Here is a 26,835-nt window from a genome sequence, read left to right on the forward strand (position 1 = left end):
ATATTTGAGGGATTGTTTCCCATCCCCCCCGCAAGTTCTTCTCCAACCTAGAGCAATTTCCTGAACCTTGGCACCCAACCGGGAACAGCATGTCTAGAGTCTCCTTGGCTGCAGATAACAATGCCTATCCCCCGACTACACTGTCCCCTACCACCACTACCTTCCGATGAACTGCACCCCAGCCCCAACCCGCTTGAATGCCTTCCTGTAACATGGCCAGTTTGCTCACCTACCCTAGAGGCCTCCTTCATCCACACAGGCTACAAGCAGGTCGAAACTGTTGGATAATTGCCAGGGGCTTACAATTCCAGTTATTAAATCCCATGTCCAAACTCATAGTGGAAACCACCTAAGTCAGCTTGTATGTGTGGTCTCTTATCAACTCCAGTACTTCCGACAGGGGAATATTGAAGTTTACATCCACCCATTATGAATGAGGTGAATTCATCATGGCAAAAAGCTGACAGTAAATGAATGTAGAGGTTATATATATTCTGATGGGTGGTTGGGTTGAGCTGTGCGTGGTTAAAACTCCACTGGCAGAGTGGAAAGAGCCAATTGGAAATCCAGAGGCTGCCTGTGGGTGGGTGACTGTTTCCCTCTTCACTCAGTTTCGATTTTATATGTTGCAGGGGGATGTGCTACTTCCTGAAGTGCTGCACAATGTGTCAGCAGCACCGCCGTGTGTGTGTGATCGTGCGCTCGGCTCGTAGGGCAGTGCACCGACTGTAATGTGAAGATTTCCCCCAGCCCAGCTCCATCAGATCCGGGAGGTAAGACAGGCTTTGGGGTGGGTCGGGGTTACTACTGAGAGCAGCAGGCAACCTGTCAGAAATGTCTGTGTACTCAAATTCACTTGACTGAATTCAGGAGTGCTTTTTAAACCTGTTGGATCTTGGACTTATTTGTTGTTTGGAAACTCCTATCCTCTTGGATAAAAGGTAACCTGTTAAAGTTAGAAATCAGTCGTTCTTTTCTACTTGGGAGTGTGTGTACGTGGTGTTGAGGGGTCTCCCCACCACCCTTCTCTATTAAAATGGCGTTGCTGAGGGCAAACCAAACAGTGCTTGTTTTTCTAATGCTCCTTCTCCCAGTGGAAATGCTCTGTGCAAATTGGATTATTATTAGCTCTGCTTCTGCAATTCTTGAAGTCAGGCCAAGCGATCAGCTGATTCCATCGCTGCTGGTTTGGAGGTGCTCCTTCACTCTGTCCGGGTCACGGCCCCTGTCACTGACCAGACAGAGCCACAGACTATAAACATTGAAAAGAGGAAATCTGGCAACAAATTAGTTTCGGAAATCCCTGCTCCAGTGAATTTCTTGTAAATTGTTATCATTCCTGCTTTTTTTCCCCCATTTCCCCCGTTGCTTTAACTCAATTATATTACACAAGTATCCCTAAAAAGGCATCAAGCAGGGGAAACAAAATGTTAGTTTTGATTTTGTGGGCAGCACAGTGGTTAGCACTGCTGCCTCACAGCACCAGGGATTTGGGTTCAATTCCAGCCTCGGGTCACTGTCTGTGTGGAGTTTGCATGTTCTCCCCGTGTCTGCGTGGGTTTCCTTCGGGTGCTCTGGTTTCCTCCCACAGTCCAAAGATGTGCGGGTTAAGTTGATTGCCCATGCTAAATGGCCTCTAGTGTCAGGGGGTTTAAGCAGGATAAATATGTGGGTTTATGGGAATAGGGCCTGGGTGGGATTGTGGTTGGTGCAGATTTGATGGGCTGAATGGCCTCGTTCTGCACTGTAGGGATTCTATGAATATTGCTGAGGTGTAAATCTAGAAACTGCGGTGGTGATGTCAGTGGATAAAAGTGCACCACATTTGTGGGCCATTCCTTTCATTCCTATTTTAACACAGACCATGAATCACCTGGAGTAAAATGGTGAACAGAGGAATGTGCCTGAGCATTAGTAAAAATCATTTACTAATACCACCAACAGTGATCTCTGGTGAATAAACAGCGAGACAGTGTATTAAACCAGTGAGGAGCTGGTATAACTTTGGTGTCTCTCCTCAACCCCAGGTTCCCCAGATTTAATTAATTTGGAAGATTGTAGAATTGAGCTTCAGAAAATAATTTGGGGGTCGGAGGTTGAACTACACAAAAAAACAAAACATGTGTGATTTATAACTTATCTGTTTAATCATTCAGTGCTATAATAAAGCTTGTAGTTGAAGGCTTTAATCAGGCGTCAACTCTGTACAGGGCCTCATAACAGTGATAGGTGAAACATTAACAATTGCGAGGTTATTAAGACATCATTACCACCAGAGCATTTAAAATCAATTCTCAGTTGACCAGGAATTTTTGTGTCCCGTGATTGTGAAAAACTGGTAGTTCTGAAATTATTGTCACGATAATTTTTTTTAAAAAAGTTTCCATTATACTTCTTCAATGGCAAGAAAAATTATAATGCAGAATAAGAAAATGTACTTTAAAAAACTTGTTTCACCATGAACCAAATATTTTTAAATTGCTTAATGTATAGATGTCACTTCCTGTCCGCAAACATTACTCCCAGTAGCAGTATAAAATCGTACCATTTATAATTGAAAAAACAATCTGAAACAGTATTTCGTGGCAAAACCCAATCTCAACATTTCAATGTTTGTAATGGTAACATCGGCTGAGAAATTGGTTTGGCGTCTGAAGTCAGGTGTGAACTTAATGTTGGCAATGACAACCACAGCAAAACTAATGCATAAACTTGGTCACCTTGCATCATCATTTTGTGCCCAGCCTACTGGAGGATGGGGATGGGGCGGAGGGAGGTGAGTGGCATCCCAACAGTTAAATGTATTGGTTAGAAAGAGGAGGGAGGTCAAATAAGTCTGGAAAGGTAATCAATGGGAGGTTAAGTAGTTGTCAGCAGCACCCACTGTGCCTGCTCCTCCTGGTTCCACATTCAACTAAGCAAGTTGCTACCAGTTCCTTTAAAGTACTACTGATTTGGCATGAGTTAACTGACAGTAGTGTGAGGGCCACATACTGCAGTCAGTCACAACCTAGTTTTGCAAAGGGACTTGCAATAGCCATTAGGTACTCAATTTGCTTAGGTGATAATGGTCAGGCGGGTAGGCCCCTTTTCATATAGTAATCTAGATTGTGCAGTACATGTCGTCAGTCTGTGCTTGGTGAATGTGCATGTCAAATTAGTTAGGGTGCCAGAGTCATCCAGGACGTCCGCCTGATTCTGTGATCCAATTTCTGGACACATGTGTCAAGAGTGTACTAGGAAATCAAGTGTAAAATCTTTTACCATCACAGTTTGTTAATTAATCAATCAAGTGTATCAAAGGTTTTATTAGAATTGCAACTGAAATTCATAATGCCCAAATTAAGTTTTTAAGCAAAATAAAGCTTACATTTCACAATTACATTATTACATTTGTCGAATAACTTAGCTTTTTTGTCTTTTAATGGCTTTGTATAACAAGTTTGATTCCTGACATTAGATTATGGTTTGCAACATTCTCCATTATTGGACGCAATCCAGGTGAGGTACATACAATGGCCGGAATTTTACCGGCACGTCCGCCCCGGCTCCATTGGCCTCGAGTGGGATCGTACGAACCTCGGGCAGACGTGCTGGTAAAATTCCGCCCAATATCTTTAAGCAGTGGGCATACAGAAAAATATGACAATACAACTGTATTTTCTTTTCTCAGTTAGAGACATAACCCTGTCATTGTCTTAAATAAAAATAGAAAATGCTGGAAAAACTCAGCAGGTGGGGCAGTATCTGTGGAGAGGAAAACAGGGTTAAAGTTCGAATCCTTATGATATTTCCTAAGAGTTAAAAAAGAGGGAAAAACTGATGGCTTGCATACTGTATAGGAGGGGGTGGAGCAAAGTAGAAGGTTGGTGATAGGTGGGAGCTAGGAGAGATTGTAACAAAGATGTATGGAGCACAAGACAGAGAAAGTGTTAATGACAGTGTGAAGGATTATGGAGGTGCTGATAGTGACATAAAGGTAAGATAGCAAAATATGTTAAAAGAAGAACAAAGGTCAGTGCTCACTGAAAGCAGTGGGGGAGTGGAGAGGATTTGTATTGGGACAAAAAAATCATTTTAGATATACAAAGGGATAGAGGAAAAAAGGTCACAGTCTAAAGTTGTTGAACTCAATGTTGAGTCCCAAGGGTTGTAATGTGCCTAATTAGAATTTGAGGTGCTGCTCCTGCAGTTTGCGTTGGGCTTTGATGGAACGTTGTAGCAGGCCAAAGATGGACAAGTGGACATGAGAGCAAGATGCTGAGTTGAAATAGCAAGCAACAGGAAGCTTGGGGTCATGTTTGTGGACCAAACGAAGATGTTCCACAAAGTGGTCACCCAGTCTGCGTTTAGTTTCCCCAGTGTAGAGGAGACTGCATTGGGAGCAGTGAATACAGTAGACCAAATTGAAGGAGATGCAGGTGAAATGTTACTTCAACTGAAAGGGGCAGGTGTTACACCTGCTGCAATTTGAAGGTGCTATAAGAAGGAAATGAGGAGTTGTGGTTGATGAAGGAATAGACCACAGAGGGAGTGATCCCTGTGGAATGCTGACAGGGTGGGCGAGGGGAAGGTGCGCTTCGTGGTGACATCATGCAGGAGTTGGCAGAGGGTAATCATTTGAATACAGAGGTTGGTGAGGTGAAAAGTGTGAACCAGGGGGACCCTATCAAGGTTCTGGCAGAGAGGGGGAGGAGGGCAGAGGTGCGGAAAATGGGTCAGACCCAGTTGAATGCCCTGTCAACCACAGAGGGGGGAAACTTTGGTTAAGGAAAAAGGCAGACATGTCAGAAGTGCCATTTTCGAGAGTGGCATTGTGTCATTGTCTTTCCTCACTAATCCTGATTTTCTGTACAAAACTTTAAAGGAATGCTTGAGACCTTACAGTCCACTTGTCATGAAAAGCTGTTAATTCCTGATTGATTGTGACATGACAAGTATTACTGTGAACAAGACCCTCCCAAAAAATAATTTATTCATCACAAACAGAAGATACCAACCTGTTTCTTGTCCAATCTTCATTCTTCCAACTCCTTATCTTAAAACTGCCTTTGCTAAGTGTTTCCTAACATGGTTATGAAAATGCATGAATCATATATCCTATAGTTTTAGCATGCAAATAAAGCACTTTTAGCTCAAATTGTACCATGACAAATCAACACCCAAAAGCATCCAGGAAATGAATAACTTTGGACCATTTCATTGTTTCTAGCTGCAATACAAATCTACAAGCCATCTATAAGTTTAAAACTTTTATATGGTATCAAATCCTTATCCTACATATCTTGCATTCTTCCAGTACCTCTGTTATCATTGACCAAGCTGGCTCCCAGTTCAACAGCAATTAACTTTAAAATTCTCATTTTTGTTTTCAAATCTCGCCATGGTCTCCCGACTACTGTAACCTCCTCCAGCCCTTCACACTAAAGAAATCTTTGTGCTCTTTCAATTCTGTGACCCTGATTTTAATGGCTCCATCATTGGTAGGTAGCCCTGCCTTCAGCTGCCTAATCTCTGAAATTCTCTCCCTAAACATCTCCACCTCTCCCTCTCCTCTTCAAAGATGCAACTTAATATCAATCTCTCATTCAAGCTTTTGGTCATCAGTCCTAATATCTCCTTGGGTGCTTTGGTGTCAAATGTTGTTTCATGAGGCTTGCGTGAAGAGCCTTGGGACTTATTACATTAAAGGTGCTATATAAATGCAAGTTCTTGATGTTGCATACTTGAAAGCCCCAACTTCTCCTAAAGCCCTTGCCTTGAATTTAATGGGGTTGATTGTCAGGCCTTCAGCTGACATCAACAGGATGGCAACAAGCTCAAAATGAGGTTGATAGCCTTACTTAAAAAAGCATCAACAGTGGCAATGTAAGTTAGCCTGACACGTATTAATGCAAGACACCAATTTAAACCATGTTTGTTTCAATGTTTATGTCGACACTTTGAAACACACAAAGTTGCTAAGCCCCCTTTAATGTGGAAATTGGTTGCCCTATGATATAAATAGGACTACAATTGTTATTTTTGTTGGAACTAGTTGGAGTCTGCACCGTGCATGCTTCGATCATTTTGATAGAATAGAATAGGCCCACCAAAGATGCATGTTGAATTAATTTGTGGGCTGCAGATGAGCAAGTGTACTTTCCTGGTGGTCAGAAAAATAATTGAGTCACCATACTACTCCAGGAGCCCATCCTTCACATTTATATTCCCCTCCTGACATCATAATGTCTTGTTTAATGATCAAACAGCAAGGTCAGAACCATTATTATTCTACAACATTGGCTCTATGCAAGAAAGCTTTTTCCAGCCATTTGATCTTATCCTTCTGGAATACAACCTATTTTTAACTACTCTGGTGTCTTACTAAACTTTATTCTGCACCAACACTCTTGAACACAGCATGACAAGTGCGCTGAATTCAAATTATCTATATTTGAAACACACAAAGATCAAAACCATAGATATTAGAACATTGAGAGATTTGTGAATTTTTTTTTCAGTTTATTCATTAGTGTCACAAGTAGTCTTACATTAACACTGCAATGAAGTTATTGTGAAAATCCCCTAGCTGCCACACTCCGGCGCCGGTTAGCGTACACTAAGAAGAATTTAGCATGGCCAATGCACCTAACCAGCACATCTTTCGGACTGTGGGAGGAAACTGGAGCACCCAGAGGAAACCCACGCAGACACGGGGAGAACGTGCAGACTCCACACAGTGACCCAAGCCAGGAATCTAACCTGGATCCCTGGCACTGTGAGGCAGCTGTGCTAACCACTGTGTCACCATTTTGCTTAATCTAACAGCGATAATTTATCCTAACAAAACTTCTGCTGAACAAAATCCTCTAGAATATCATCTACTATTCTCAAAGAGAATTTTGGCACCATAGCAACTTAGATTAAACATACATAGAAACATAGAAGATAGGAGCAGGAGGAGGCCATTTGGCCCTTTGAGCCTGCTCTGCCATTCATCACAATCATGGCTGATCGTCCAACTCAATAGCCTAATCCTGCTTTCCCCCCATAACCTTTGATCCCATTGCCTCAAAGAACAAAGAACAATACAGCACAGGAACAGGCCCTTCGGCCCTCCAAGCCCGTGCCGCTCCCTGGTCCAAACTAGACCATTCTTTTGTATCCCTCCATTCCTACTCCGTTCATATGGCTGTCTAGATAAGTCTTAAACGTTCCCAGTGTGTCCGCCTCCACCACCTTGCCAGGCAGCGCATTCCAGGCCCCCACCACCCTCTGTGTAAAATATGTCCTTCTGATATCTGTGTTAAACCTCCCCCCCTTCACCTTGAACCTATGACCCCCTCGTGAACGTCACCACCGACCTGGGGAAAAGCTTCCCACCGTTCACCCTATCTATGCCTCTCATAATTTTATACACCTCTATTAAGTCTCCCCTCATTCTCCGTCTTTCCAGGGAGAACAACCCCAGTTTACCCAATCTCTCCTCATAACTAAGCCCCTCCATACCAGGCAACATCCTGGTAAACCTCCTCTGTACTCTCTCCAAAGCCTCCACGTCCTTCTGGTAGTGTGGCGACCAGAACTGGACGCAGTATTCCAAATGCGGCCGAACCAACGTTCTATACATCTGCAACATCAGACCCCAACTTTTATACTCTATGCCCCGTCCTATAAAGGCAAGCATGCCATATGCCTTCTTCACCACCTTCTCCACCTGTGACGTCACCTTCAAGGATCTGTGGACTTGCACACCCAGGTCCCTCTGCGTATCTACACCCTTTATGGTTCTGCCATTTATCGTATAGCTCCTCCCTACATTATTTCTACCAAAATGCATCACTTTGCATTTATCAGGATTGAACTCCATCTGCCATTCCTTTGCCCAAATTTCCAGCCTATCTATATCCTTCTGTAGCTTCTGACAATGCTCTTCCCTATCTGCAAGTCCTGCCAATTTTGTGTCGTCCGCAAACTTACTGATCACCCCAGTTACACCTTCTTCCAGATCGTTTATATAAATCACAAACAGCAGAGGTCCCAATACAGAGCCCTGCGGAACACCACTAGTCACAGGCCTCCAGCCGGAAAAAGTACCCTCCACTACCACCCTCTGTCTTCTGTGACCAAGCCAGTTCTCCACCCATCTAGCCACCTCCCCCTTTATCCCATGAGATCCAACCTTTTTCACCAGCCTACCATGGGGGACTTTATCAAACGCTTTACTAAAGTCCACATAGACGACATTCACGGCCCTTCCCTCGTCAACCATTCTGGTCACTTCTTCAAAAAACTCCACCAGGTTAGTGAGGCATGACCTCCCTCTCACAAAACCATGCTGACTATCGTTAATGAGTTTATTCCTTTCTAAATGCGCATACATCCTATCTCTAAGAATCTTCTCCAACAACTTCCCCACCACGGACGTCAAGCTCACCAGCCTATAATTACCCGGGTTATCCTTCCTACCCTTCTTAAATAACGGGACCACATTAGCTATCCTCCAATCCTCTGGGACCTCACCTGCGTCCAGTGACGAGACAAAGATTTGCGTCAGAGGCCCAGCGATTTCATCTCTCGTCTCCCTGAGCAGCCTTGGATAGATTCCATCAGGCCCTGGGGATTTGTCAGTCTTTATATTCTCTAACAAACCTAACACTTCCTCCCTTGTAATGGAGATTTTCTCCAACGGTTCAACACTCCCCTCCGAGACACTCCCAGTCAACATATCCCTCTCCTTTGTGAATACCGACACAAAGTATTCATTTAGGATCTCCCCTACTTCTTTGGGCTCCAAGCATAATTCCCCACTTTTGTCCCTGAGAGGTCCGATTTTTTCCCTGACAACCCTTTTGTTCCTAACGTATGAATAAAATGCCTTGGGATTCTCCTTAATCCTGTCTGCCAAGGACATTTTGTGACCCCTTTTTGCCCTTCTAATTCCCCGTTTGAGTTCTTTCCTACTTTCTTTGTACTCCTCCAGAGCTCCCTCCGTTTTTAGCTGCCTGGACCTAACATACGCCTGCCTCTCTTTTCTTTTTGACCAGTCCCTCAATTTCCCTGGTTATCCACGGTTCTCGAATCCTACCCTTCCTATCCTTTTTTACAGGGACATGCCTGTCCTGTAGCCCTAACAACTGTTCCTTAAAAGACTCCCACATGCCAGATGTGGATTTACCCTCAAACAGCCTCTCCCAATCAAGAGCTGCCAATTTCTGCCTAATCCCACTAAAGTTAGCCTTCCCCCAATCCAACACCTTACCCTTGGGACACCACTCATCCTTTTCCATCACTATCCTAAAGCTAACAGAATTGTGGTCACTATTTGCCACATGTTCCCCTACCGAAACTTTGAAGACCTGACCGGGCTCATTCCCCAGTACTAGGTCTAAGTGCTATATCTAGCTGCCTCTTGAATACATTCAATGTTTTGGCATCAACTACTTCCTGTGGATTTTTTTTCCAATGCCGTACGCACAAATGAAGTCATTGGATGATGTGTCTCCTGTTTGAGGAGTTTTTAGCATGTGGGGTCACAATAAGGGTTCAACCATGTAGGGCTGAGATTTCCTGTTGGAGTTTAACCTGGTGTTGTGAGACTTCTTGCAGTGTTTATCCCAGTCCAACGCTGGCACCTCCACATCATGAGATTTCCTCTCCAGGTTTGTGAATCTTTGGAATTCTTCCTCCCAGAAATACTCCATCATGAATCTAAGGAAATCCAGGAATATGGGCGTGGTGCAGGGAAGTAGAGTTGAGAAAAACCAGACAGGCTCAAAGAACTACCTCTCAGCTCCTGCTTCTTAGGTTCTTAAGTTTTGACTGCACCTGGCTATCATTAATTTGGAGTGACAGACACTTTGTTTATTAATAATAAATGTTTGTGCATACATCCTACTTTCATATACCCTATATGCTGGGATATACAGATGTTTAGATTGATTGGCAGTGTAATTTGCCCAGTGTTGACAGATGTGGTCAGTGAGTGTGTTCTTCCATGCACTCTGCAGGATCTAGTTGGCAGCCTCGGTTCCAGGAGCTGCAGCCGCTGCTGTTTGAGCGGAGCCCGGCTGCTGACGACGCTGGAGAGCTGCGGATGTGGTAGAGCTGCGGCTGCTGCTGCTGCTGTCTTGTGGGAGCAGACGGAAAGTGCGGGGATTTCCTGCCTCAGTCTCCCGCTGCTGTGAATAAGTCGGCAGACAAAGCCGACTTTCTGACCTTGGGGAGGAATCTGCGCTAATTTCATTCCATTCCGGAGTTCAAAATAAACACCTTTTCCATTGCGAGGAGGAAGAAGGCTAATTAAGTTGAAAATAATAGTCATTTTGAGTTGAGTCTGGGGGGAAAAAGATACATTCAGGTCTCTCATATATTCTTCCCTGTTTTACCAAAGATTATTGGGAAGTGGGACAAAGGAGCTTCAATAAAATGGTTGGGCAAATTTGTTTAAATGTGTAGTGGAAATATTTTAAAATAACCTTGGATTTATATAGTGCCTTTTAGAGGATGTCCCAACGCGCTTTACAGTCAATCAAGTATCTTTTTCTGAAGTGTGGTCATTGGCGAATTAACCAATTTGTCCACAGCAAGCTCCCACAAACAGCAATCTGACCACATTTATCTGTTTTTGTAAAGTTGGTTGAGGGATAAATATTGACCAGGACGCTAGGGAGAACTCCCTTGCTCTTTTTCAAAGCAGCCCATGGAATCTTTTACATCTACCTGTAAGGGCGATGGGGTCTTACTTTAACAGCTTATCCAAAACGTGTCACTTCCGAGAACACAGCACTCCCTCCCTCAGTAACATACTGGAGAAATGGCCTTGATTTTTGTGCTTAAGTCTTGAGTGGAACTTGACACCATGACCTCCTGACTCATGATTCCAAATAAACCTGTTAGACTTTAACCTGGTGTTGTGAGACTTCTTACTACTGATTCAGAATGACCAGGTGTGCCACAGCAGACACAGTAGTTAAACTTGGGGGAAAAGATACATGTTAGAGAAAACTGCTTGTTGGTTTACAGTTTTGTTCCGATAATCTATCACTGACATGTTTTCACAGTAATTCTAGAGATATAGCAGGATGCAGCAAAAGTCCTTTGACATATTGATATTTTGGCATGCCATGTATGTCTGTATATATGACCGGAAGGGAAAACCAATAAAACTTGTTTGAACTGGCCTTGTACGCCTTAAACGAAACTCTAGTATTACTGTTACCAATATTACTGATTTTTTTTTGCTAGGAATTGAGCATTTAAATGGGTCTTTCCTTCAAGTTTCCACTAGGAAAATGTGCACAGAATGAGCAGTCACTGCACTAGTTTCACCAATGTGAAGACACTGGAGTTTCCGTTCAAATGTATTAGCATAAGCTTGAATGTAAAATTGTCCATTAATCAGCACATTCATGCAACGTAATCAATGGTTATCGATTTGTAACTGAACCAAGGCTGCCTCCATCATTACAAAGAGGAGTGAGATTGCCAGGGGTGGAAACATTCTTCAACTTTTTAAACTGATCTATCTGCAGTCGAGCAGGATCAGTTGACCAACTTCATATTCTTAGTGTTACTTTTTGATTGGCTTTAATTGACTGCTGGTCTGGCGGTAAAAACTGGGTATTGAAAATCTGAGACTCTAGTTTCAATGTCACAAAAACAGAAAAATGCTGGAAAATCTCAGCAGGTCTGGCAGCATCTATGGAGAGAGCATTGCAATGTGCCTAGTTTCCAGTGTGATGGTTATGGACACAACTCACTTAGCTTAAAATTCCAAGGACATTTGTGCTATTTCATTGCATCTGCCCAGATTAAGCTGATATTTGGATGGAAATCATGAAACACTCCAGACCATAAACTTTAAGTAGAATCATAGAATCCCTACAGTGAAGAAAGAGGTCATTTGGCCATTGAGTTTGCACCGACTCTCCAACAGGGCATCCTACCCAGGCCCTCTCTCCATAACCCCACATATTTACCCCACTAATTCCCCTAACCTATACATCTTGGGAAACTGAGGGACAATTTAGCATGGCCAATCCACCTAACCTGCACGTCTTTGGACTGTGGGAGGAAACCAGAATATCTGGAGGAAATCCACACAGACACGGGGAGAATGTGCAAACTCCACATAGTCACCAGAATTGAACCCAGGTCCCTGGTGCTGTGAGGCAGCAGTGCTAACCACTTTGCCATCGTGCTGCCCTCAAGTATCAGCTATTAAGTATATAGGGTAGTATGGTGGCACAATGGTTAGCACTGCTACCTCAGAGCGTCAGGGACTGGGGTTTGATTCTGGCCTTGGGTCTGTGTAGAGTTTGCATGTTCTCTCCGTGTCTGTGTGGGTTTTCTCCAGGCGCTCTGGTTAGGTGGATTGCCCATGCTAAATTGGAAACTTGATGGGCCGGATGCCTCTCTCTGCACTGTAGGGATTCTATAGATGCTATGAAAGCGGCTGTTTTGAAAATGGATGTAACATCAAGGAAAAAAACCCCAAAGAAAATAGAATAATATATAAATCATAGAATCTTACAGTGCAGGAGGCCATTCAGCCCATCGAGTCTGCACCAACCATAATCCCACCCAGGTCCTAGCCCCATAACCCCATGCATTTATCCTAGCTAGTCCCCCAGACACTAAGAGGCAATTTAGCATGGCCAATCCACCTAACCTGCACATCTTTAGATTGTGGGAGGAAACAGGAGTACCCGGAGGAAACCCACGCAGACACGGGTAGAAAGTGCAAACTCCACATAGACAGTGACCCGAGGCCGGAATTGAACCCGGGTCCTAGCGCTGAGAAGCAGCAATGCTAGCCACTGTGCCACCGTGCCGCTTGGTACTTGAAGGAGGTTATCCTGTTGTTCAGAGAATAGTGAAGTAGGACCTAGAGATTAGAAACAATTAATATTAGTAATAGAAAGTGCTTAATAGCATTCACAGGATGCTATCTGTGTTCATCCTGGACACAAATTAACTTTTTTTTGAAAAGGTATCTAAGTCAATGAAGAGGAATGACCTTATGTGCTTTGGCTTTCAGAAAGGTTTAAATCCTTAAAATAAGTTCCATGGAGTTCATGACACTATCAAGTACGTCCTTTTAAGGAGTGACTGTGAAATTAATCTAGGAGTTGCTTTTCCTTTCAATAAAATTGACGGAAAAACATTAATTGAAAGACATTGGGGCGAATTTTACCGTCCCGCCCGCTGTGGGAATCGGAGCAGGCGAGGGGCGGACCATGGAAAGGTCTGTTGACCTCTCGCGGGATTTTCCGGTTTAGGGCCGAGCGTGGCCAGAAAATCCCGCCCATAACCTCAGGAAACCGCTGTATTTCTACGCAGTGGTACAACCAGCAATATTATATAGAAAAGGGAACTGTGATTATGGCCAGCTTGACCACTTAAAATAACTGCTCCAGGCCAGCAAAAAGGGCAAGCCCAACAATAGCAGCTCCAACATGGTGTATTATGGTAAAGAGCAAGTACCATCCATCCGCACAGGAGCAGCACCACTGGGTGTGGCGCGCCTTGCAGTGCAAGTCAACATTCTCAGCAATCGCTCTGATGAAGAACATTCTGAGAAATAATTCTGATGAAGTAAAAATGTAGCTCGCAACGTCTGGACAAAGGATGCCTAAAGATGTTCTGTGACTTTTGAATTCATGCTGGAATTCTAAACACTGATGCAAGACTGCAAAGTTTCATACTGAATGGTTGATTGTACTTGTTTGTTGAGTAAGCATACACATGAAGTAACTTCACCTGTGTTTTATGTAAGAAGTTGTCTACTAAAAATAGTGCAGTGGCTAAAGCATCTTTAGGTCAACTTTCCAAATATCATAACGGGCGGCACGGTAGCACAGTGGTTAGCACTGCTGCTTCACAGCTCCAGGGTCCTGGGTTCGATTCCCGGCTCGGGTCACTGTCTGTGTGGAGTTTGCACATTCTCCTCGTGTCTGCGTGGGTTTCCTCCGGGTGCTCCGGTTTCCTCCCACAGTCCAAAGATGTGCGGGTTAGGTTGATTGGCCAGGTTAAAAATTGCCCCTTAGAGTCCTGGGATGTGTAGGGTAGAGGGTTAGCGAGTAAATATGTGGGGGTAGGGCCTGGGTGGGATTGTGGTCGGTGCAGACTCGATGGGCCGAATGGCCTCCTTCTGCACTGTAGGGTTTCTATGATCTATGATCTTCCAAACCCACAACAAATAGAACGAAAAGAGCAGCAGACACATAGGGACCCCACCATCTTGAAGTTCCCCTCCTAGCCACCCACCACCCTGACTTGAAAATATATTGCCATTCCTTAACTGACGCTGGGTCATAGTCCTGCAACTCTCCAATGGACTGCAGCAGTTTAAGAAAACAGCATACCATTACTTTCTCATGGGCAATTAGGGATGGATAATAAATGCTGGGCTAGCCAGTGATGCCCAAGAAATGAAGAAGAATAAAATTGGCCCAGTACTAAGTGTTGTTGGAAAAACACTCCTGTGAAGTGCTTTTGGACATATTATGGACACCATATCAATGCAAGTTACTGTTGAGGGTCTAGCCACCCAGAATTTTAAAGCACATAAAGTCAAACTAAAATTAAAACAAAAATGAATATGATAGAAATTAGAATAAATATTCCATCTGGTGCTCACTTCAGGGAAATGTATACTTTTCCTGTTTAAATTATTCTAAATTAATATGAGGAACATATTTGGTAACAAGCAACTCTTAGTATTAACTGAGAAAAGGAAGAGAAAACATACATTTAGTTGCTAACACTCTAAAACAGGAAGTTGTGGGTTGAAACTGCTCCACAGACATAATCTATATGATGTCGTAGAGTGGGATTTGAACCCATGACATCCTGACTCACATGTGAGCAGGGCAAGGGGGTCACACTGGACTGAAGCACTGTGGGAGTGTTTTGTTGTAAGAAATACTGGCAGAGATTTTCAGATCTGCAAACTGCCAGTGATGTTTTCTGCATCCCAACTATATTGGCTCAACCATGTTGAGCTGGAGCAGAAATGGGCCAGCACAGACTTTCCAAGGCAAGACAGGCAAGTGTAGAAGATGGACAAAGTGAGAACATATCCTCTTTTATGACAGTAATTGCCATTGTCAGGTAAATTTTAAAGGTGTTAAGACTTTCACTGAGTCAGTGGTGGGTAGTCAGGTCAGGATGTAGGCAAGTTGGGGGTGGTCAGGTCAGGTTGGAGGGTAAGATGGTTGGGGATTAGTCAGGTTTGGTTGGGGTCCCTTTACTCTGGCGCCGGAGTGTGGCGACTAGGGGATTTTCACAGTAACCTCATTGCAGTGTTAATGTAAACCTACTTGTGACACTAATAAATGAACTTTAAACTTATTTATTTTCCAACTTTGGTTTTGAATTGATTTATTATTTTCACGCATTGGGATACAGTGAAAAGTATTGTTTCTCGTGCGCTACACAGATAAAGCATACCGTTCATAGAGTCCATAGGGGAGAAGGAAAGGAGAGGATGCAGAATATAGTGTTACAGTCATAGCTAGGGTGTAGAGAAAGATCAGCTTAATATAAGGTAGGTCCATTCAAAGGTTTGATGGCAGCAGGGAAGAAGCTGTTCTTGAGTCAGGAGAACCACATTTCTTGCATTCAGAAAGCTTTTGTGTCATTGATCAACCATTTAAGTTCCTTTTTTGAATATTCATTAATATAAGGTTACATGAAGGACCCTGATGTAAGACTTTCATTCTAGGATCATGAACAGTAAAACAATGAATAGATCTGTGAATCTCTTGATTTTAGGACCATGGAAAGTTGCATCATGGAAGGAGACCATTCGGCCCATCTTGTCCATGCCAGCCCAAGGACATCCAGATGCCCTTTCTAATGCCATTTTGTTGCAATAGTGAAGGTTCTGTCAGGCTCTCGCCAACTAAGTGTTGGACAGAAGTTAGTTCATTCTTTTAAGTGCTTTCCCTCACCTTTCCAACCCCATCTCCTCTCTGTACCATTCACACACAATTCAGTAGTTGATAGAAGCTGGCTAAAAAGACAGGAATAATCAATTCATCTGTTTGTTGTATCAGAGACTGGGCCAGAAGTGCTGGGTTGAACATAGTGGAATGGAAAGCCTTTTGTTATTGCCAATGTCATTGGCTTGTCTTTTTTTGGAGACAACTATCTTTGAAAATCTTTTTATTTCTACCTATACACCAAGCACTTCTTAAATTTTAACAAGCACTCAGTAGATACTGAGAGGAAAGGCCTTGTTGGTTCACAATTTTCTGTAAATGCTCCTTAATATAGTATTAGAACATAGAACAGTACAGCACAGAACAGGCCCTTCGACCCACGATGTTGTGCTGAGCTTTATCTGAAACCAAGATCAAGCTATCCCACTCCCTATCATCCTGGTGTGCTCCATGTGCCTATCCAATAACCGCTTAAATGTTCCTAAAGTGTCTGACTCCACTATCACTCCAGGCAGTCCATTCCACACCCCAACCACTCTCTGCGTAAAGAACCTACCTCTGATATCCTTCCTATAGCTCCCACCATGAACCCTATAGTTATGCCCCCTTGTAATAGCTCCATCCACCCGAGGAAATAGTCTTTGAACGTTCACTCTATCTATCCCCTTCATCATTTTATAAACCTCTATTAAGTCTCCCCTCAGCCTCCTCCGCTCCAGAGAGAACAGCCCTAGCTCCCTCAACCTTTCCTCATAAGACCTACCCTCCAAACCAGGCAGCATCCTGGTAAATCTCCTCTGCACTCTTTCCAGCGCTTCCACATCCTTCTTGTAGTGAGGTGACCAGAACTGCACACAATATTCCAAATGTGGTCTCACCAAGGTCCTGTACAGTTGCAGCATAACCCCACGGCTCTTAAACTCCAACCCCCTGTTAATAAAAGCTAAAAAGCTATTAGGCATGTGATTTTATTCTGGGATTATGTTGCACAGTACTAAAGTCATTTGTTAGAGTCATAACAAAACCAAAACTTGGGGGAGTACTTGGATTGCGAAAGCTTTCTTCTTGAAGTCTGCTAGAAAAATTGTATTTGTGGTTGTTGTATTTGCATGCTGGCAATAAATCAAACTCACCATAAAAAATAAAATTTTGCCCATTTCAGTTTTAAGTATGCTTATAGATGTTAATTACAGCCAAATAACCTCTCCAGCACTGAAAAGTAGCTATTACAATTGTAGAGTATATTCCTTCAGCTTTCAATTGTTAGAGATTTAAAAATGTAAAATCCTATTTTTTTAATTATTTTTTTCTCGCTCTTGATAAAATCTTAATCCACCCACTCTAATTTACACTTCCTTGCGTTAATTTCAAAATCCTTATTAATTATGGAGATAAACTGTTGCTTGCCCTATTCACTCAGGTCTCAGATGCCCTGTTTCTCTTCCTGTGACATTATCAGCTCACACTTTTAGTAACTTTTAGTTATGCAAATTTTTTAAATATCTAAATGTGCAAGGATAGGAGTACCTAATAATAGAAATGTTAAATGCCCTGGGCCATTATGTCAATTTAACAAGGGTAGATCCTATGGTTTAAAAGTTTTAATATTTTAATAAGCCAGAATAAGTTCATATAATGTTGAGAAATATATCATTGATTAAATGTTCTTGAACTAGTCTGATCTTTTGTTGGATATTCCCAAGTTCTGAAATAGCATGCAACAACATGAATCATCAATTACTGTGACTGCAGTAATAAAATGTGTGCTTCCTCAATACACTACTATCAGTCTGTAAGAATACAGCCTGTTCCTTATCCAACCCAAAATCGCCATGCTAATCCCACAAGACTAATTTGTTAAGTAGCTTTGGAACATGGCGTTACATTCAGGAAATGGACCTTAAAGGAAGTGCTAAACAGATTTGGATACATTCTAAAAGAAGCCTTTAAATTGAAAGAAGACATTTCCTCATAGGCTGCAGGGCTAAAATAAGCATAGCTTCTGGATATTGTTAGAAGAGAACATTTTGGATTTTAATATATATATTTAGCCTCAGTCACTTAATAAAGCTGATTGTTTGACAGGGAAGTAATGGTTTCCAATTCCACAGCAATGAACTAAAACGTTACTGTTGCTGTCGATGGTGAGCACCTATTTAGTATATAAGCATACAAAACAGAATTAAGGTCAGGCTGTTGTTATTTTGACAATACCCTAGGAATGTAAGCCAATATTTTCAATAAATTAAAGGTTTCATAATTCAATCTTATTTTTAAATATTCAAGAGAGCCAGAAATGATTCTCTTGCTTTGAAATTATGCTACTCAATTGTTCACTCTCAAAAGAATTATCCACCGTTTTAATGGAAATGGAAGTAAGTTTACCTGTATATACATATTTTGTACAGTTGTATATACAGTGCTTGTGTACAATGTTAGTTTGAGATTGTTGGTATGCTGTGCATATACAGGGAACAATACATGTTTGATGTCTGAAGTATTTCCCCTGGGGTTAGATTACCTTTTGTCTTCACAAATTCACCTTCACCATCATTATAGAATCCGCTCCACCCCAACCCATTGACAAGTGTGAAGCAGAGAATTATAACTAGTTATGTTTGAATATGTTGCACAAAATTATACGGTCTGCAGAATGGCACAAGATAGGATTACCACTCTACCTTGAGGTGATCATGATAATCCACTTGAGCTTTATTCTTCTGGTACATGATGATAGTTCACCCCATTTGCTGCCTTGTCACATGCAGCGGATTACCTAATTTGCAGTTAGTGACAACAGTTTATTTGTTGGTATAGTAGAAGAGAACAAAAATAAATGACCCTGTTTACATTTTCTTGATAAATGTTGGCCAAATCAATCTAAAAAAAAACCTATTGACATCTAATCAACTTGTCTAATGTTGCAGTGCAAATACGTAAACAGACTGGCTTGATGTTTTTTTGGCTGTATTTATACTATAGCTGCGGATCTGAGACCAGTAAATGTTGACTGCAATGTGATTCTGCCCAAAGTGAGATGACCTGACACTACTTGTTTTGCTGCACTCAGAAATCAGATTGAGACCTGACTCCTGAATTATGCTACCTCTTTTTGCATTGATATTTATCAAAACTGCTTCTGATCACACAAAAACATCAATATAACCGCACCGTTAATTATTACCATCTTGGTTACTTCTCCAGAACATTTCCAGCTTACAACCCATCAATGAATGGCTGAAATAAGCTAAATTTGTCAATGGATCAGATAACTGTTTTCTTGGAATTGTTGGTGCCACTAAAACTGGAAGGAACTGTTTTATTTTTATGCAGGTTTAACAATTAATTTCTTGTTTACTTCCCAAATCTTGAAACATTTAGGGAATGAACTACCAATAATTTATTTTAAGAATGGATTGTTAGAATTCTTAAAAATGTTGTCATGATGTGAAAAAACCACAGTGAGATCTTTTTAAACAGTGTGGTTTGAGTTTCATTGTTTAAGGTTGGGATAAGTGTGAGTTTGGGACTTTTTGAAAGTTTTAGCAGTTATCTGATTAAAATCAGTCAGATGTCCCTGTCAATGCAACAGCTGTAAATTAGAGATGTTTATCATTAATTTTGTTTCTCTTAATTTTTTCCTTTATTGGTTTTCTTGTTAAATTTCTCTCCTCTCCCCTTGAGGCTGTTGACTCCTCGATAGGACACTTCCATAGCTTCTGTGTGTCCAACAACTTTTCCCCCAGGTGTACATTATTAAGAGGTAAGCTTTGATGATGAGCTTCAGAAGACTATTTCAACTCGGGTTTATCAAACCTATGTTTACCTGACACCCAAACCCTCGTAGAAAGTTACCGCAATTTTCCTAACCTGGCAATGCTATCAACTGTTCCTTTCTTGGACAGCACCTTCCAAATGCACAACTGCTACTATCCAGAAGGACAAGGGCAGCAGGAACATGGAAACACTGCCACCTGGAAGTTCCCTTCCAAGTCACCCACAATCCTAGCTTGGAACTATGGGGGCAATTCTCCCAAAAGTGCTGAATTGGTGGGAAAACTGTTCTAGATCACGACTGTTTTTTCAGTGCAGCTTCAGACCTGAATCTCCGCACTCTGTGCAATGCAGAGGTCACAATAGTGAATATCATTAAAAACCCAGGGGCGGGGCCTATTCACGCCGGAGTCTGACAGTTCCGGAACTCTGCGATGCGCAGTGGCCCCGATCTGTCAGTCTCCCTGTTTGCTGGCCAGCTCAATCACTATCCAACCCGGGACCTCCGCAGTGCTGCCCCTCCAGCCGCCCCCACGGCCTGATCGTGGCCCTCACAACAATTCCTGGGCCACCCCTGACCCCCCCCCCCGCCCCGTAGCGCCCCGATGTCCAGCCCCCCGCACCCAGCGGTGGCGATCCCCCTCACCCCGGCAGACCCCTCCCTGCTGACCCCCTCTCCCCCCCCCCCCGAGGTCAGACCCCCTCCCCAGGAGGTAGATCCCTCCCCCGGGAGGCAGACCCCAACCCAGCCCGCTCCAATCGCTGGCCTCCCTCCAGCCCAGACCGATCCCCAAGAAGAGTGGCAGCAGGAATCCCCACCCCCACCAATTGTCCTTAGGCCCCTCCCACAATGGGCAGTGTCAAGGTGCCCCCTGTGCATGGGCACTTTGCTCCTTGGGCAGTGCCAAGGGGCACAGGCTGGCACTGCCAGGGTGCTCATGCCCAGGGGACACCAACCCCCCCCGCCACCCAACCCCCTGGAGGGCCTGATTGCCCCACCTTCATTCCGGCGGGGTCTCCCGCTAGTTCCCCGAACGTGGGGAGCTACTCTAAACCCCGCCAGAATGAAATACTCCTGGCGGGATGGGAGGTTCCTTCAGGCCTGGCACGGAACTTGCCGGGCCCGATAATCACATGCAAAACATGTTTAAACTACATTTAAAAAGATTCAAATCACATACCTCTCTTCCCGCCAGTGGTCTGGACTGGTCTGGACTGCGACTGTTCTCTGGCTTTTCAATGAGTTAAGGAGCAGGAGTTTTAAATTCCATGACAGCTTGAGAGTTCCCTTTGACAGTTCATCGTGACAGTTGATTTTTGACATTTTCACTAAAGTTCACAATTCCAATGGGATTGTGCACTTTTTATGCAAATTCGTGCCTACTTTTATCAATCCCATAGGGCACCTTGCTTCTCCCAACGGGCACCTGAACTCCCCAAAGGTGCCCCCAGGGCTTACCTCTCCAAAGTGCTATCCTGGCTGTCCAATCAAATCCACAAACTCCCGACGTGTTCCTATCAGGTTTGATCTGCACATATCAAGTCTGAAACAATGCTCACAACAAAGCCACATAGGTGAAGGCAGCTGCTGATTGCTATGGACAGATGCCTCTGTGAAATATACATGCACAAATCTCAACTTGGGCTTGTTTCCTTGCTTGTGAAAATGGTAGGTGTTGTGTTTGGGGAGGGACCTCTGGGTTTGGGCTTCTTCCACTCTCCGTCATGGCGAATATCCAGGCCTTTGTGTTTGGAATTCTCTTCCGCAGTGAGAAGTGAAAGTTGGGCCATTGAATATTTGCAAAGCTGAGTTAGGCAGATACTTGATTGATAAGGGGGTCCAGGGTTATGGGAGGGCAGGCAGGAAAGCCACAATCAGATCAGCAGGGGGGGCTGAATGGCCTAGTCCTGCTCATATTTCTTATGTTCTTATGCTTGAATGATAATTTGTGGCATTCTTTTTGACCCTTTTATGTAGTATAAATAGGGAAGTGCCATAACATTTGTTGCACTACGGATACAAAAATGTAATATGGAAGCACTGGAAAATATGGAATTGAAAATTATATTTAGCTAGTGACATGAAGACATCAATTAAAAATGACTTTTCACCAGCCTCCCCTATTCTGTTATAGTTTCTTACACCATTTGTTGTTTCATATTGAAGATGCTGCTGCGATATCTACAGAAAGATCAAGAAGATAAAAAGCTCAATCCATTCTATGGTATACCTTTGCCATTAAATAAAAAGTGGTTTGGTTCCTCCCTTCCTGAAGCTGTTGACTTCCTGTTACCCTCTCAGCTATCAAGCTGGAGCCACTGGGGAGACAGCTCATTGGAACAAGACAAGGTGCAAGACACAGTGGGGTGCAATGGCCCAACTTGCTGCCTGATTGAAATAAGTGAAACTGTACATGCTGTGGCTTCAGTCAAGGATCTGTCTGATCGGGTGGCACGGTAGGACAGTGGTTAGCACTGCTGCCTCACAGTGCCAGGGACACGGGTTCGATTCCCAGCTTGGGACACTGTCTGTGTGGAATTTGCACGTTCTCCCCGTGTCTGCGTGGGTTTCCTCCGGGTGCTCCAGTTTCCCCCCACAGTCTAAAGATGTGCGAGTTAGGTGGATTGGCCATGCTAAATTGCCCCTTTGTGTCAGGGGGACTAACTAGGGTAAATGCATGGGGTTATGGCGATAGGGCCTGCGTGGGATTGTGGTCAGTGCAGGATCGATGGGCCGAATGACCTCCTTCTACACTGTAGGATTCTATCTGAGTACCTTCTATGCTCCTCAAATATATTTGGATAGGAGGACCCCTTTTCAAATGGATCTGTCATCGTGCAACTCCTATTTAAAATGAAATGTAAGGAGTGTTTTATTTACTTTCAGATAACAGCAAGATGGATGTATCTGCTCTCATTGTACAGTCTTTATATCCTTGACCAGAGAACAGATAGAGCAGGGGTCTGGAAAGAGCAAAACAGGAGGAAAACCCTAGGGGAACAGGGGGAGAGCAGGAGTACTACAAAAACAATGCTTGGAAAGGTCAGGTGTATGGGGAGAGCAGAGTACAGAGAAAGCAGGAGCCTGGAAGAGCACAGTAGCACAGAGGCAACAGGAGCAAAGAGAGAGCAGGAGAATGGAGAAAGTAGTAACACAGAGTGTAGGTGTATGAGAGAGCAGGAGCCTGGTGGGGAGCAGAGCATGGAGAATGCCTCTGGCCGTCGCTTACTCTTGCTCATTTTGCCCACCGATCAGGCTGACCCTGTATTGCAAAACCTCTGGAAAGTCTCTGCGGACCCCAGTTTGAAAACGACTGTCTTAGTTAATCACTGGAGAAATTCACTGAGCTATTGGGAGGATTCTGGCCAACATATTGCTCAAGTCATAAGTCAGACCATTCAGCCCTTTCTGAAGATTCACCCTGTGGTCTGTAAATAGTAAATCTGAAATTAAAGAACACAAATTCTCGTACAAATATGGAAGTATATCTAGAGGCTCCTCAATTGAAATTGTTAAATGCCATATTTATTCTCTCCCAGGAGGTCTTGTGGTGCAGTGGGGAGTGTTCCTGCCTCTGAGCCAGAAACTCCGGGTTTGAGTCCCACTCTGAGACTTGACGGCCAAGGAAGGTGAGTTCATAACATGGCCAAACAAGAATATCAACCCGCAAAATCCTTCCAACAGGCCAATGGCTGGTGGTAAGAGTGGGAGGGATTTCTGTTGAGCCACGCTTGACATGGAGTGGCACCCCTCACAATATAAGCCCCAGGCGACAGACTTCTTCCAGGGAAAAAAATGCATTGTGGGAACAGGTAAAAGCCTGCCTTGTGCCCTACTAGATATGGGAAGAGAAACAACGACAATTCTCTCCCATAATGGATCCTCTTAATTCATGAGAATGAAAACGCATTTCACATGTTCTCATCAAAAAACATTTAATTACATAGTTCAGTAGTTGGTGAATCAAATACAGATTGTGTTTAATTTCAACTAATAATAGTCTTTTGAACAATCATTAGGTGTTGTTGAGTAATATAACTCTGATGGCCTCCGAAGAAAGCTGCGGTGTCAGATCAAGTGTGTTCATTCGTCAAGATAGTTCCAGCACATCACTCTCCCTGGGGTTTGACCCTTATCAGACTGGATTAAATCTTCAGTTTGTTGAACCATTGGAAGATAGGTACAAGTGTGCCACTTGTTCATTCGTCCTTTGCAATCCTTACCAAACTGGATGTGGACATCGATTTTGTGAAAATTGCATTGCAGAATTAATGTAAGTGTTAACTTTGTTTGCTTTCAGAGTTGTTCAGTTTTAAATTGCTCATTGGAATGTGCAATTAACTTTGTTTGTTGCTAGTTTCTCGTATATATTTATTTCAGTAAAGAGGGGGACTGGCTAGGGTAAATGCATGGGGTTATGGGAATAGGGCCTGGGTGGAATTGTGATCAGTACAGACTCAATCGGCCGAATGGTCTCCTTCTGCACTGTTTGATTCTATGAATTGTAACCATCTGTTAAACGGAACTGCCTGTCACATAGTTGACTTGGAATCAGTGCAGTGTCTGTATTGTAGTTCGTTTGGGAGAAAAAGGGATGTTACTCTTACCCTGTTTCTTTGCAATTCATGAGTGTCTATTTAATGACTTTTCTCTTCCCCAACACATGCTGGAAGTAAGTAATTGACTCAAGCACAATCCTTTGTGTGCTCCCTGTTAGAGACATATTGATCATGCTGAAATCAAGCCGCCACCATTACATTACTGTACATAGAATAGTGGCCCATCCAGGAGCCCTGATCTTTGATACAGTATTTAATATACGGAAACACAGCAGGAATGGCTTGTTACAATCAGCCAAGGAGATGTTTCCCTCTCCCCTGTCCAAATATAACAGGAATTTTCTTGGTTTGAAAAGGATTTCCTTGCGGTTTTAGTGAGTACTTAGTGAGTGGTGGGGACTCCCGTCACCACCCTCCCATGGACAAAGCCCCCCCCCCCCCACCCCAACCCCTACCGGCCCCCAGCCCCACAAGCACCGAAGCAACCCCCCTTCCTCACAAGCATCGGGGCCTGCCCCCTAGCACAAAACCCCTGGCATTGCCAGGTTGGCACTGCAAAGCTGTCAGGGGGCAGTGCCAAGCTCGTCCCTCTCCTCTCAGGGGCTATACATACTTTTGCACTCCCGGTGAGTTCCCTTCGACAGCCTCAAGTTTTGCCAAAGCTGTTGTAAACCTTGCCAACGTGGTGTCATGTTGGTGGCTTCGGGGGCGGAGAGGGAGTGGTTTCCTTACCGGGGGACAACCTACGGTGGGGAAGCCCTTTAAAAACATTCAAATTTATTTAAATACATTGAGGTTTTTGTTCTTTCTCGGAGGGAACCTCATTGCATCACTGTAAAGGGGCAGGGAAAATCTCAGAATGTGATCTCGTTGCTGAGATTCCTATTCCCTCAGTCTCATGGGGTTTTCCACTGGTTTCACCATTCTCACCCACAGTGAATGTCGACTGAAAATCCCCCCTGTGTTTTTAAAAGCTCACTTCCGGTTTCCAGCCAACGCATCAAAAATCATTATTTGACATGAAGCCAACTTTCAGTACAGGTTGTATTAATCATATTTGATTCATGCTTCTATTTAAAAATGGTGACTTTATTTCTAGAAAGCATTACATGAGTGAATCCTGTTTTATGGGTGGCATGGTGGCACAGTGGTTAGCACTGCTGCCTCACAGCGCCAGGGACCGGGTCTGATTCCCAGTTTGGGTCACTGTGCAGAGTTTGCATGTTCTCCCTGTGTCTGCGTGGGTTTCCTCTGGGTGCTCCCGTTTCCTCCCACACTCCAAAAATGTGTGGGTTAGGTGCATTGGTCATGCTAAATTGCCAGTTAGTGTCCTAGGATGTGTAGGTCCCTCTGGATTAGCAGGGTAAATATGTGGGGTTGCGGGGATAGGGCCTGGGTAGGATTGTTATTGGTGCAGACTTGAAGGGCTGAATGGCTTCTTTCTGCGCTGTAGTGATTCTATGATCCTATTCCATTAGTATGCAGCAGAATCGTGTATGATATGAAGATTTGCAACGATATTTTTTTCAGTATTATGAACAATTGAATCTGTCTACTTCTTTTATCTAATTATTTTCTTCTGTTTTCAAAATGTTTCCCAGAGAGATTAAACCAGTTGCTGTTTGTCCCATTGATCACGAAAAGATTATTGCAAATTGGGTAAGATGAAGTTATATGTATTTTGTAGAAAGATAAAATGCTAACCAGAAAGAACTGTGGAATTTCTCTTAATGAAAAACAGCCGTGATACATTCTCTCCATAATGATCCGCTAACGAAATCATATTTTTGCAGATTCTACAATTCAAAGCTGCACTGTGTTCCTTGTAGTAATAAATCATACCAAGCAGTGGACGAACAGGCTTTGCCTCTGGAGTTCCTTGCAGTCAGTTCTTAATCTTAGTTGCTTGGAGAGCGGTAGTTCTCCTTATGGAAGATAGGAGGGAAGACCATGTTGCGTAGCTCCTTCATGATGCTGGTGTACTGAAAGCGTCTCAAAGAGAAGCTTCATCAAACATAATGGCCGGAATTCTCCCCAAAAAATTCTAAGTGTCGAATTGGCATGAAAACTGGAGTAATTCACGCTGGCTTTTTCAGTTGGAGTTCAGAGAAGAATCTCCCACACTCTGTGCACTGCAGAGGCCACCAGCCTCTGGGGGCAGAGCCTATCCCCGCTGGAGAGGCTCAAATCAGCGCGCTGAGCAGGCCACTGCACATGCCAAGATCGGCACATGCGCAGTGGCCTCGCACTGCCGGCCTCCCGATCGCTGGCCAGCCCCACGAACCCCGCAACGCCGGCTCTCAGCCCCCACTGCGACCCGACTGCTGGCCCCCCGACTAGTTCAGAAACTCAATTAATTTCACATAGCAGTACAGAAAGAAACAATTACATTTATATGGAGCCTTTCACAGCCACCTGATATCTTAAAATGCTTTACGCCCAGTGAAGTGCTTCGTACCATGTAGGAAATTATGAAGAAAGATTCCATCCAGGCATGGAAATAGGATAGGCTGGGAAAAGGTTGATCATGTTGGTAATTAGAATGGTTTCAAGAAGAATGATGGCATGC

At 43.6% G+C, this 26,835-nt stretch overlaps 1 protein-coding gene across 6 annotated transcripts in view; it reads left to right on the forward strand.

The window, feature by feature from the left end:
• The first annotated feature begins 472 nt into the window (after nt 1–472).
• LOC144504456 (TNF receptor-associated factor 5-like) overlaps nt 473–26,835 on the forward strand; it is a 52,647-nt gene continuing 26,284 nt past the window's right edge. The window contains exons 1-4 of one of the 6 annotated variants that reach the window (XM_078229739.1): nt 536–773; nt 23,247–23,336; nt 23,727–23,980; nt 25,868–25,925. In XM_078229739.1, the coding sequence (XP_078085865.1) occupies nt 23,751–23,980; nt 25,868–25,925 (288 nt within the window). In that variant the 5' untranslated portion in view covers nt 536–773; nt 23,247–23,336; nt 23,727–23,750. Of the gene's footprint in view, nt 774–23,246; nt 23,337–23,726; nt 23,981–25,867; nt 25,926–26,835 lie in introns of those variants that run through there. The other 5 variants (XM_078229743.1, XM_078229738.1, XM_078229740.1 and 2 more) reach the window with 5 other exon arrangements.

This window comes from Mustelus asterias, chromosome 15 (genome assembly GCF_964213995.1).
Source record: "Mustelus asterias chromosome 15, sMusAst1.hap1.1, whole genome shotgun sequence".
Taxonomy (NCBI): domain Eukaryota; kingdom Metazoa; phylum Chordata; class Chondrichthyes; order Carcharhiniformes; family Triakidae; genus Mustelus; species Mustelus asterias.